This window comes from Malurus melanocephalus, unplaced genomic scaffold (genome assembly GCF_030028575.1).
Source record: "Malurus melanocephalus ecotype Western Australia unplaced genomic scaffold, MMel_1.1 scaffold_9, whole genome shotgun sequence".
NCBI classification, from domain to species: domain Eukaryota; kingdom Metazoa; phylum Chordata; class Aves; order Passeriformes; family Maluridae; genus Malurus; species Malurus melanocephalus.
In genome coordinates, this window is record NW_026623241.1 from 2,315,653 (window position 1) to 2,329,392 (window position 13,740).

The 13,740-nt window shown below is 39.0% G+C and overlaps 1 protein-coding gene across 5 annotated transcripts in view; it reads right to left on the minus strand.

Annotated features, from left to right (window-relative positions):
- FNIP2 (folliculin interacting protein 2) overlaps positions 1-13,740 on the minus strand; it is a 50,497-nt gene that overhangs the window by 3,878 nt on the left and 32,879 nt on the right. For all 5 annotated transcript variants that reach the window (XM_057375642.1, XM_057375633.1, XM_057375625.1 and 2 more), the window contains 7 exons: positions 13,394-13,482; positions 12,434-12,580; positions 12,133-12,302; positions 7,636-8,947; positions 6,686-6,842; positions 4,808-5,008; positions 891-1,006 (listed from right to left, as the gene is read on the minus strand). In XM_057375642.1, coding sequence (XP_057231625.1) covers positions 891-1,006; positions 4,808-5,008; positions 6,686-6,842; positions 7,636-8,947; positions 12,133-12,302; positions 12,434-12,580; positions 13,394-13,482 — 2,192 coding nt within the window. The remainder of the gene's footprint in view (positions 1-890; positions 1,007-4,807; positions 5,009-6,685; positions 6,843-7,635; positions 8,948-12,132; positions 12,303-12,433; positions 12,581-13,393; positions 13,483-13,740) is intronic.

Consider the following 13,740-nt stretch of genomic DNA (forward strand, 5'->3'; position numbering starts at 1 on the left):
GTAGTYTCACCAGTGTGCAAGCACCAATAAGCCCAGTTTAACCAAGTACCAAATACAAGCTTATAGAAGATTATGCATTTCAGGTTTTGAATATGACTCAGTTCATTACACAGTAGCCCTTTCTTGCCAAAAATCACCAAAAGCTGGAATTTTTATGTAATAGTTCAAGCAACATCGCTCAAGTGCCATGGTCACTTTCCAACCCTTTCCAAATGTGAAGAGGCCAGGATATATGTATATACTTATATATATCTAACACAGTGAAAATGCTTATTTCAGGGTTTCACTATTTACAGCTACATTTCTGAGTATGAAAACTTCAACAGTCTGGAAAAAGATAAATTAGATTTAATCTACAGTACTAAAAAACATCTTGAGAAAGTGTATTTATTTCTTCCCCTCTTCTGCTGTCAGGCATATCCCTAAAGGTTACATGCCAATCAAGTACAATTAGCAGAAGACAGCTGCTGAAGAGGACACCTGTTTTTTTCTACACCTGCTTTTTGAGACCCTCTCTTCCCTCAAGATACAAATGCACCACCTAACCTTCCATAAATTCTCAAATRTTTGTTGGGATGAAGTTTTCATTAAGGAGATCACAACAGAAGAAAGTGTATGAATGCATGGATAATTTCTTAATGACCAAAACSCAAACTCTCTTTATTCCGAAGATTTAAGAAGGACAAGTATTTTGTTGTTGCTTTATAAACATCTCCTGATTTCCAGATAGCTCAGCAGAACCCATTTTTGCACCTTATTAGGCACATGAAAGAAGACTGTTAAATAWGAAGCAAATCCTTGTGGGAACAAGTTGTCAACACTCAGATGAAAAGGAAAAATACCTGCCCCAGCTTTTGCCATTGCTTAAGACTGATACCTGCAGTACTCACCCCAATACAACTCCCAGTTCCTTTACATGCACTCTTGTGTGTCCTCGCAGATATTCTGAAAGCATTTTGCTTTTGAGATACATCTCTTGCAGTCTATCCTCAAGATGCATTATGCACTGTAAATACAGACCAAAAACCTCAGATCAGCTTTTGCAATTGCATGCAAATATTACAGAAATGTAAGCATATCACTTTACCTTGTATCTTAGAAGATAAACTAAACCTCCACTCCAAAATCTAGAAGAGGCAATTGGATTTATTACAATTGTGCTATAAACAYTAACAATTTACATTACACCACAAAGAGGAAACCCCTCATGGAACAGGGGCGTTCCAGCTCTCTCGGGCAGCAAGTTTGTTGCACAAACTGCACCTTTACTTCTGCTCAAGGAAGTCACTGTGCTTCTGCAGACTTAAACAGTTCTAATGAGGTTCAAAACCACTCAAGACATCTTACAAAGAATCAAGACAGAACTCTTGGATCAAGAGGTCTTTCYTATAAGTCAGTATTTTCCAAAAGACTCTGTTTAGACAACAGATAATTAATTCTAAAATTATCATTCTAGCTCTAAGGCTCTAGTGCCATTCAAGAAACTAAGACTCAAGACAGGGAAGACACAAGTACCTTATTCATCATACAACTGTAACTCTTTCGCTAACTGCTTTTCTGTAGCAACTAAGTTAAAAACCCATTTTAGGCATGTTTCCATAATATTTTAAAATTGCTTAAACATTTAATGCTGATTGCCAAAAGGTAATAGTTCAATTTGAAACATCAATTTAATCGTTGCACTTTTCTTCCAGCAGTGGAATGCTAGAAATGCATATTATTTTTGAATACAGTCATGTGATTCATGGCAATTTCTCATATACCAACTCCAAGAGATCAGATGAACTTCGGCTTCCAGAAGAGGGGGTTATTCTGGCAAGAAATAGTAGGCAGCATGTTTTCACAAGCTGAGTACACAGGAAGTTGTATCATGTATTTTGCTCTAGGACAAAGGTACATTCAATTTGATATACTCCTTCTTTTCATAGGGATGACCACTTCAAAAATGTTAAATTAGTTCAGGTCTCCAAAATCAAGAGATGAAAGCAGGTAGCACATGCAGAACCTCACATTATCAAACGTATAATCACCCAGCAGGCACAGACAGCAATTAGAAGGAGTAGCAGCAAACAGCTTCAGGCCATCATCCCWTGTACTGCGAGTTGAATGAAACCTTTAAGTATTAGAAGTGAGATCTGGTGAAACCAGTTTTGTTAATTAAAAAACCAATGAGAAAAAAAAAAAATCACTCAGGCTTGTAGGTAGCCTAATATGTATTTTTCTGATCATCTGGAGCAAGATGAAAATGTTTAATTATTTTTTCAGTGAGCTAATACCAAGTCTTAATCATRGAAGATAAAGAGGCATTTTAAAAAACATGCTACAAGGTGATAGAGTACAATAACTGCTACCAATAGAGGGAAGGCAGAAGCCTTTTGATCATGGTCTGATCAATTTGCTTCAAGCAAATTTTCACTCTAATTATAATCATAACACTTCTGATTCTGGCCAAAAGGGAAGCACTCTTACCTGTTCCRTTACAGGTAACCCTTATGCAAAAAGCCTATGAACACTTTCTGAGTGGTTCAGGCATGCATGAAGCTGATTTGCAAAGTAGCAGTTCACTGTGTTTTATTCCAGTATTTGTGTTAAGGATTATGGATTCTTTTTTGGTAGGTATGAGGGAGCAAGTAAGGAAGAATCACACGTTATTTTAAAAAAGTGATTGTTTACATCGTATTATCTATTCTTTCTGAATACCAGCAAAGAATCAAAAGACAYTTCTCCCCACAAGCCTGGTATGTGAATCCATTTTGCTCAGTGCCACAATACTTGTCTCTTTTTTGTATTAGCTTCCTCTGCAGTTTTTCTCATTGACCAAATGGAAAAAAAGTCAAGTAACTTCTAAAAATAGAAGAGTAGCTTAAATTGTGTTTAAAGGTGCAGGTAAAACTTTTGACATATCGCTGAAATGCACCAGCYGCAATCAGCACTTTCATCTCACCAGGGCATACTGCAAAGCTCTCTGCAGCACCATTACCAGTCTGAAGTGCCACAACAAAGGTATCACGCACCACTTGCTTTTCATCTGGTTTCAAGTTGSGTTTTCTTTTTTATTAGTACCACAAAACCCCACAAATACGTATTTATTTGAACAGTAACTGCATGTAAAGAGATATGCACTACTAAAGGAAACTTTAAACATACTGCATCGCAGTCATCTCTGACTGATATTAGTACATCAGTACATATGTTTAATCCAAACTTAAATCAACAGAAATACTACCATTAAAAAATCACACTTGCAGAGTTTAGGAACACTTCCATGCACTAGTGTTGTTTTAGCAGAGCTGCAAAATCCACTGACAGAAGGATCAAAGTTTCTCTAACAGAGATTATCAAAGATTTACAAACTACTAGCACTGTCACAACTCCTTTTTGTAAGAAAAAGGAAATTAAAAAAATTAAGATCATTCTGTCTCCAGATCCCCACCAAACCACGCAAATCATATAGAAACTGCATGTACAAATCCTGAGGTAACACTGGAAAGAACATTTCAGTTGCAAAATCAACTATTCAAGTTCAAAAATGCCAGAATTTAAGGCGTGACTTTGCTAGTGTTAGGATACAATTTCAACCACAGTTGTGTATTTTGTGATGCCCAGAAGAATCCAGAGGAAACACTCAAAAACATACCCACATATTTTGCTAGCACTTGACTTGAAGAACTTAAGTGTAATCCATACCACCAATTTAATCCAAAACAGCGCCAACCAATACTATTTACAGCTGTTAGTGTTTAGCTCTATCTTTCTCTTCCATCTGCTGGCGCAGTCTTTACACAGGATTCCTACAAAGTGTCTCAAGGCTATCTGCTGAAGGACAAATCAATTCTGTTAATTAGAAAAGGGGTGACTACTGAGAAACCACTTTTTAGCACGTGATTGTAGGTGAGGGGAGACAAATTGTGCTACAGTTATCACAGACTCGCGGGTAATTTTGTTGTAAACAGCAAAACCTGCATTACTGATTWGCTCTGATGAACTCTACTGCAAATGAGAACAGGAAAGGATGCTGTGGGATAAAGAATATGGAACACAGCAAAGTAACATCCCCTGCTGCAACCCACCCATTCCCATCAATCCTATGGAGCCATTGGCAAAGCTACCCAAGAGAGCACTTGCTAAAATATGTATAAAACAGAAAGGTCAAATAAACAAAGAGGCACAGTTAGTTGGAGAGGAGAGAAAAGAGGCATCCACTGCATAGGATTGAATAGAAGCCCCGAAAATAGAAAGCTGTATGCCAGAACCAAGATTTGGTAGATAAGACACTTCAACAACTTACAGAACAGAGAAGGGTGGAACTTATACAAAACACGCTCCCCCCCAGAAAAACAAAACACCACAAAAAAAANAAAAAAAAAAAAAAAAACCAAACAAAAAAACCAACCCCAACCCACCACACAAAAAAAGCCCCCAAAACAAAAGAAACAAACGAATAACAAAACAAAAACCCAACAAAACAAAAACCCACCCACACCCCAAAAAAGCCTACCAAAAAAACCCCCAAATTTAAGAGTCCTAAACATAAACACATAAGGACCATGCTAAAATTGCCTAAACAAGTTTTGGCACATGTATTTTGGAGCTGTGAACTTTATTCTGATCTAGTCAATGTAAATTACTGCCAAACCAGTATCCATTACTGGACTGCAGCACGGATTCTTTTCAATATGTTGTAAYAGTTCTGCATTATTTCAGGCATCAGTTCGTTGATACTGCAATACAGTGTACAGAACTCCGTGTTTGCTATCTGAGCTTAACAGTTTTCATTAGCTTCAACCTTCAATAAAGAAATACTTACAAAGTCAGCTGGGACGTTGAGTTTGTAAAGCTGTAAAATAGACTGCAATAGACTGGACACTTGACTTGAGACCAGAACATCCTTGCCCAACTTCATAGTGTCCATCATCTTTCTCTGGCTTGTAGCTACCTGTACGTTCCATTTATCTGTGTCTGCAATAATGCAGACAGCTTCTGCTATGGGCTCATCTAGCACTGGATGCTGCAACAGAAACAAAATACAATTATGGGATACTTCCTACTTTTACCCAACTGAGTGAATAAGAAAGATATTCAATGAATGTTTTTGTCCAATAGGAAACCAAAGGCATCTCTCAAAAAATGACAAGAAATACCAACTTTAGTGACAAGATTCACATTCAGCAACACTGGATCAGGTAAKTCTTAACTGCCAATTTGATCACGGCATTTAATTTTAATTAGTACCTCAAAGTCAGTACTCCGTTTTATTCTTCTTCCTGTATTCCTCCTACCCTGAAGAGATAGGTTTATTTCAAAACAAAGAGTGCAATAATTACACTGATCCAGTGATGGTGAAAGTACATCCAAAGTTTCAGACATAGGTGAGGGATTTTACTATGCACACTCAAGTAGGGTATAACAGAATAGCTAGGGTTGGAGGGCACCTCTGGAAATGCACTAGTCCAACTTCTTGCCAAAGCAGTGTCTCCTACAGCAGGTGACACAGGAACAAGTCCAAGTGGGTTTTGAATGTCTCTAGAGAGRGAGACTTCCTGATCTCCCCAGGCAGCCTGCTCTAGTCTCTGCCACACTCAACAGAAGCTCTTCCTCACATTTAGGTGGAACTTCTTGTATTTTAGTTCATGGCCACTGCTCCTTGTCCTGCTGCTGAGCACCACTCTCTTGATACCTGCCTTTAAGATATTTATATGCATTAATGAGAGCCCCTCTCAGTTGAGTCTTCTCTGAGAAGAGAGATGTTCCAGATCCCTGATCATCTTTGGGGCTCTCCTGGACTGTCTCCAGTAGCTCCTCATCCTTCTTGASCTGTGAAGCCCAGGACTATGGCCTCACTAGGGCTGAGTACAGGAGCAGGGCGACCTCCCTCGAGCTGCTGGAATGCTCTTCCTAATGCACTCCAGGACACCATTGGCTCTCCTGGCAGCAAGAGCTCTGCAGGCTCATGGCCAACTTGTCATCCATCAAAGAAGAGACAGCATCATATCAGACCAATCTGATGTTGCTTAAGGAAGTTACACACAMATCACTGTTTTGGATCATATATGCAGTCATGCCAGGAAGTTTCTTAATTGCTATAGAGAGGACCTGCTGACAAGTATAGATAAACCTTTAAAATTGCATACTGAGGTCACACAGTTAATCCAGAGAAAGGTTAGTTATAAATTTTACAATTTAGCAGTACTTACAGTAGAGAAAGAATATGGCAAAATTCTTATCTCTAGACAACTATCTTCTGCAGTCAGTCATTTCTACTACAGTCTAGTATCATATGGGCCTCAATAAAACTTTACCTCCCTTGCAACACTTGCCTCTAAATGGCAAAATAAGATGTTCCAACTTGCATACATTGATTTCAAATACAGTTAATTTTGTCTGCTACTGTGGTGGAAAGGAGAAACAACTCAAAGGTTTTTTTTTCTCTGTTTGTAACTGGAAGTTGCAAAGATTCTTCCCAATATTTATCTTTAAAGAGAAGCCTTAAAAGTAATAAAGAAAAGCACATGATTCTTGCATGAACAGGCTTTGCATATAATGAATTAAGGGCTTACAACTTTCAAAACATGGCAGGTGTGGCTGTTCAGAACAGGCAAGTAAAAAAGTAACCTACTGAAATAACCTGTTTCTGTAGATTTCAGTAACACCACAACTCCTGCTCTAACTCAGTACTTTAACTCACATGCATTGCATGAAGTAGATCTGCTAGGAGACATTGCTTCAATTTTTCATCATTATTTATTCCATGCAGCACTAGATCAGGTATATATGTATGACAGTAACCACCCAATAGTGATCTTCCAAAGTTTTTCACACACTGACTGCTGATGGTATTTGACCTGAAATACAGAAATACAAAGCAGTTAAGATTCTTGCTTGACAAACTGCATTCAGATTTTACATGAATGCAAAGTCACGCCTGCTCCTACTGCTAATATTAATCAACAGTTGTACTCCAAGTACATAAATGTTCACATTAGCAAACATCTACTGGTGCTCTTTGAAACAAGAATTTTAAAAGCTGAAATTTAACAATGTATTGATTTCTTCAAATTGTAAATAAGCAAATTTATATGCACATTACATTGTGGATGTATGAACTCCCCACTCTGCAGCTTACAATTTTGCTAAATTTGAATTTTCTTCAATTCTCATGCTTAAGGCGAGTCTATAAGCTGATCTTAAGCATAATCAAACACCATCTGCACCTGCAACGCTCAAAAGATTTCAAATAGGATGCCCATGTTTATTCCAAATCAGTATTTGACTCAACAATTATATCAAATCTAAACAGTTATCTTTTAAAGGAACATTTTGCTTGTCCTCTGATGTTCTATCTACATGTCTACATTTAATGTTTCAGATAGTTTACATTAGAAGTTTGATCACCTTTTGTTAGGCACTTGAAGCATACCTTTGTCATAAAACTTCACTACCCTAAACCTGCTCTGTTTTCATTTTTTGCCAAATCCGCAAGAATTCTAACCACATCGCTGTCTGTTTGCAAAAAACTGACTTGCTTGCAAGGAACTTAGTCAAGATCCAGAAGATTTCAGACTTGAAACTCTAAACAACTCCAAAGYAGCCACAGCATTGACTCCATTTAGTTCTAAATTAATCAGACTACTTTACCTTGGTAAAGGAAGTTCCACTTCTGCAAATTCTTCAAGTCGTTTGCTGATGTTATGATGCACTTCATCAGGGATACAACAGTCACCTTCTTCATCACTAGCTCCAAGAGCACTGTCTGAACTCTCATTCCTTGGAATGTCCCCTTCAACTCTGAAGGAGGTTTTCCTTCTAGAATCCCCATAGGGGACATCTTTAGCACCTACTTTAGGGGAATCCTGTTTGACAGCAGAATCTGCTTCTACGCAGTCAGAAGAATAGTTCTCCAGATTGGCAGAGCATAAAGTTCTATTTTCTTTCATGTTTGGCAATTTTACAGTTTCTACGTTATCCATGGGCAAAAGCAGTTCACTAGATACTGTGTTCATTAAATTCACTTCAGTTCCTTTACTTTCTATATGTTGGTTAAGTATACTTTCCTTCTCCTCACATGGTGGGGTTTGTGCATAACAAACATTACGTTTACTGATGGGTATAAAGGCAGCTTCACAACTGTCTTCTTGATTCTGAGAAGCACCCACAGTCAGATTTGTGGAACTAGAGGCACAATGTACCACCTCTGGATTTTTAATCAATGCCTTCAGATTTTCTTCCATTTCTCTTCTATGAGTTTCTAAGTCTGACTCCGGTGATGCTGAACTTCCAATCTGAAAAGTGACCTTTTCTAAGTGTGAATTCCTGTGGCCAGACCTTTCAGGACAAGGTAGGGCAGATGACCTACTAGAAGACTGCTTTTCCACTTTTCTCTCATTCTGGTTCTTGTTCTTCTTTACATCCATTACATCCTCTAATTTAGATGACTCTTCAGAGTGGTAGGACACAAGTCCTGTATCAATGACAGTTCTCCTCTTACCATCAGCTCCTCCTTTACACAAGTTGCTACTTTGACAGTCAACAGATGTTTCAGAGCTCTGACTAGCCTTTCCTATTGCTTCCTTCTTTTCTTTTGAAGAGACTGGGACAGCCTGAGGGCTTTCCAGTTCATGCACCCACTCCACACTGTTGCTCTTATTTCCATCATTCTTTGGAGGTAGGATTGGAGGCACAAGAGCAGGTTCAYTTTTAACTGTGACAACCACATAATCAGACTCCTCTACCTCTCCCTTTTCTAGTGCAGTTGTGATCTTGCTTCCATTTAGCACCTGCTCTCCTTCCACAGCCTTCTCACTCCACGTCAGCTGATTTTCCTGCAGCTCAGAGCACCGAATAAAGTAAGTTAGAACGTAGAGCAGGCGCTGCACCAACTCCTTGCGTTTTCCAACAATAACAGTTCGAGTCAATCTAACTGGAGAGCCTATGGCACCATAGAGATCACCTGCACAGGAAAGCAAAACTTTAGAATATAACCTATACTGTTCAAATTCAGCACATTTTGAAAAAGCACTTACTATGGACACAAATTAGACAGTAAATTTCTTTCACAGTAAATTCAGAAAAGTTTTAACAGAGAGTAACAAAGGAAGTCCCCAAATGCTTCTTATACCTGGCTTTTGTCCAGAAGTGTTTTGGTGGTTTTGTGAGAAATTATGTGCTATTACTCATTTTCTTTCTGTTCAGAGCCATTAAGTTTTTTATTTACACTATGCCTACAAGATATTATCACTTGGAAATTGACACAAGAGAAGGCAAAGAAGAATGCAGATCCAGCAAAACTCTGAAGCAAGCTATATTATTTTTCTACCCATTTTCTTTYATATCAAAGTTATTCAGTTTCAGTGCAGTGACTTTTCTGCTCAACTCAGGCATTTTTACACAGATAAAATCATAATTAAATTTTTCAGGACTAAGATATCTATTAAAAAAAGGAAAAAAATTAGCTTAATAAATGAGGTTCAGAAAAAAGAGGCATGGAACTACCTTATTGACCAAGGCACGTGATGTGTTTGTGGGAGCCAACCTCACTTATACAAGCATTTAACTTCAGCAGAGGACAGTGGAGAAGTAGAAAATCAAAATACAAAAAYAATGTGAAAGGCACTACAACATCATCTGAGTACCCCCAAGAACTACTTGTCTGCTAGATCATTTATCCTGAAGAACTGCTTTTTTAACAGAACTAAGGTGGTATGCATTCTACTTTAAATGTATTTCTTTGTGAGAGTGGCAATTACCCTCTAGCTGCTTACAATCATCTGTCAGCTAAAGGTTTTCTACTCCAAAGCCCTGGGAGAAGTAAACATAAATAGCCAGTGAGGGAATATTCACATGCCCTATTGGACAAAGATCAGCTAACTCAAGAAGTGTCTACTCCTAGGTTGAGTTAAGCCAGTTGTCTTCACCTGACATCCATCAGAGAACACCCCCTAAACTGTCTTGGCTTAACCAAACTATAGCTGATCTCACCAGCACATGGGAGAGAGTCAGCAAAAGCTCAATTTTCTTCAGCCACCCGCGAAAGCGTGGAAAGCAGGCTTCCCCGCCTTGAGGCTTTATCAGCTACCTGCTAAACTACCAGACTGCTTTTAGGTGCTAGATTCTTCCTCTGGGCTGCTCAAATTCTGTTCTGGACGGCGCTTGCCATCAGGATTTTGTACTAGACCTCAAGAAGCAACGCTATATTGAAGTTATAATCAAAGCTTCAGAGAGGTTTCTTCCAAGAGCAAGGGGGCCTCTGGTTTCAACAGTAACACAACCGAAAAAAAAACCCAAAGGGCACTTTTATGTCTAACTTCCTCCTCACTATACAGAACATAAAAGGAATAATTCCTACAAAATAAGGATCAGTGGGACAGTAATTCCATGGCTCTCTTACTGTCTCCCTTGCTAAGACATGCTATTTCCCATGAGGCCAGTGATGTACTGGAGAGGCCCCTGGGTGATGGCATCAGGGGTGCCACCTTTCCTCATAGTTAGAAACACTCTTACAACAACCCCAGGGCCTAACAAGCCAGCAAATTCATTCCTCAGGAACCAAAAGTGTGCTTCAGACCACTCCATTAATATCAAAGACTGGCAGGCCACAGGGACAAGCAATTTGGAAATGAAATGTGAATATATTGTTTTACTTTTGAGTTGAGCACAGTTGCTATGGAAATCAGATTCAGGCTTCATGCTCATTTGCACAACTGGCTTTTATATAATACTAATAAGACAGTACAAAAAGTCAAAACTGTGATCTTCAAAACACACCATTTTAATACTTGTTAATACCATACCATTAGATCGAAGCTGATTTTTAAGAGACAGTATGTCTCCCTGACAGAGGGACTTAAAATTGTATCAGTATGTAATTGCAATTGATATGTAATGAACATAAGCTCTGAAGGTGGAAAGACAAGTACATTAAAATCCTCTGTCATTTCCATTTTTAAGCATTAAGACTTGACTTTTTGTTTTTCCTCCCTCTTCCTCAAAGACCAGCAGAGGGCAACATCTCACTTTCACAATCAGATTTTGCAACCATCCAGTAACAGCTTTTTGGGCTCTGTAAGAATGAAACAAAGCCAGAGAGCATTTTGAGTTCAGGCACGGAGGACTTGGCAAGACAAAAAGAGAAAAAGACTCCTGACTAGTCACCAGTGGTGACTCCTGGGAGCGACCACAAGAGCTACTACCGAGCTTACGCCTCCAGTCCAGCTGGTTTTTATAACTCCAGGTCTGGCTCCGTCCTCAACACCAAGAGCACACTTCTAATTTCCCCTTCTAACCTCTGCATAATGTTTAAAAGGCATCTTAAACCAGGAAACAATTCACTACAACTACATGGCCAAACTGAGAATAACAAGCCTAACTGAGACAATTAGCAAGAAACACCACCAGTATCACAGAGTAGTCACATCACTGCCTTACTGTGCACTCGTGTTATTTTAAATGGCAATACAGTATATCAGCTAAAGYGAAAAGTGATCTGATGTCAGATTCSCATCTGCTGCCAAGAAGAAGAGGACTTTTCAAATATCTACCACTGACAATTACTTTCTCAGCTTTCATTCATCTACTCATTTGACATCAGTTATCTAGTCCTTAATATCAAGACAATTTATATGCTATAAAATATTTGTCAGAGACCAGCCTGAGGCACACAGCATGGAAAAGTATCTTGGTCCAAGCCCATTCACGTAACAGTAAATGAATGGTGGTACTGCGAGTTGCCGCACTGCTCATCTATTGCACAGCTGCCTAGCTATGTGAGAAAGAGACAAAATGAGGTAACCAGGGCATTTTCAACTACAAGGGAACTCCAAGGCCCAAATACCTCTTCTCAATCCAATCTATTCTGTCTTGTTCTTTCCCAAACTGCTCAGACCACTCACAGCACTTACACAGACTTAGTACTTCTATAACAAGTTACTTAACCAGACAGTTTAACACAGAATGACAACAAGGAAGAAGAAAAAAAAGCAGGATATGCAAAGAGGCCTCCAAATACTCTGATTAACCAAGCAAAAGACACCTAATGGTAGCAGCAAATGTGACCTGGATCACAAGTAGCTCTTATCTAAAAGGAATGGATACACATTGTTGTAGAAGAATCTGGAGCTTTCCAAAATCCACACTGACCCAGCTGTGCCCAGAGAGGGTTATATGGGTGGGATTTTGCCAGCATGTTCACCGACTGCGACGTGCGCTTCTCAGAGAAGGCCTTGATGGGAGGATGGTCAACTGGCATCACTGTTGGGACCCAAGCCAGATGATATGTCAGCACTGCGGTCAACAAAGCAGCAAAGAACCTAGAAATAAAAAAGTAGGTCCAAAGTGACACCAGCAAAAGAAAATCCCATTAAGTGCTTTAACATATTCACTCACACTGGGAAGCACACAAGCTTTTTTTTTTAAGAAAAAGGGAGTGGGGGAAGCTTACTGGTTTTTGTTRATCTGTTCTATCAGAAATGTAAATTCTTTAAGAAAACGCTGGCATAGCTGATTCTTTTCCAGGGTGCTGGACATCATATTAAGCCACACAGGCTCTGCAATCCTTGGAACAGAATATAGATTCCAGATGGTAACTCTGCTCAAAGAAAATTCCCAAAAAGTAAGTGTTAACATGTACATTTCAATCTTGCAAATAAACACAAGTAGCCCCTTTCCTCTTCWGTTGTCCAGATTGTAGTTTATTTTTTGTAAGATCTAGGAGACTTAAAAACAAAGACATTTTACTCTTCCAGTAATTACTAGTGTCCAGAACACTGTTTAATTCAGTAACCTAGTGTCTTCATATGAATTACATATTTGGCTTCCCCTTCTTGCATTCCCGTGTGCCTTTTATTCAGAGAAACCATTCAGAATTACATTTGAGGGGAAAAAACCCATTCTGTTCATTGCAGGGATTCAATTGCACACTCCAGATATTACGATAACTCCATTCCTTAAAGTCTTCTCTCTCTCCTGGGCTGACTTTCTTAGCCTTTGACCATTCCTTCCTYTCTTAAGTATGAAAAAGAGAGCTTTTGACTGCAACTTTCTTGCCAGTTACATTGTTTAGTATCTATGGCTAGGAGCAGACAATTCATCTGCCTGAGTACATCTACCCGACTGTACAGGCATCAGCAGAAGCCATTTCTTGATGAGATATTTAGACTTTAACTGACAGTCCCAGGAACATGTGAGAACTACTTTCATTTGGAAAACGACTAAGTTGGTTTTGCTACAGTTTTCTRAAAACATTTACCCAACACCCAATGCAGAAAATTCATTCACGTTAACTTCAAGACTGTCTAAAATACAAGACCTTGCATTCAGTTGCATAAAACTGAAAGTGACAAATATCTTTCAAGGGGCATGAAAAGTGCTCTCCTTGTAATTCAGAATTCCATCAACTCACCTGAATTCTCCCAGGGCATCCATGACACGGCTGATATAAACCTGCACTCTCTGGCTGGATTCTGCTATTTTTCTACATGAGATCATGGCCTTGATTAAGAGTTAAAGACACAAAACAGCTGCTTAAAGGATTCACATTCTTCATCTTTTTAAGCTTCATTAACATGTCAAAATCACTAAGATCTAGTCCCAGTCCTATACAGCCACTCAGGACAGCAATAATTGCCAACCTCCCTCCACCTCACAAGAAACCAATCCCTAATACTGGACAAGGCAAAAGAGAACATTTCTGAGTAAGAAGATAACTACAAGTACTTTGTGTCTCTCTTTTAGACACTGCATGAAAGG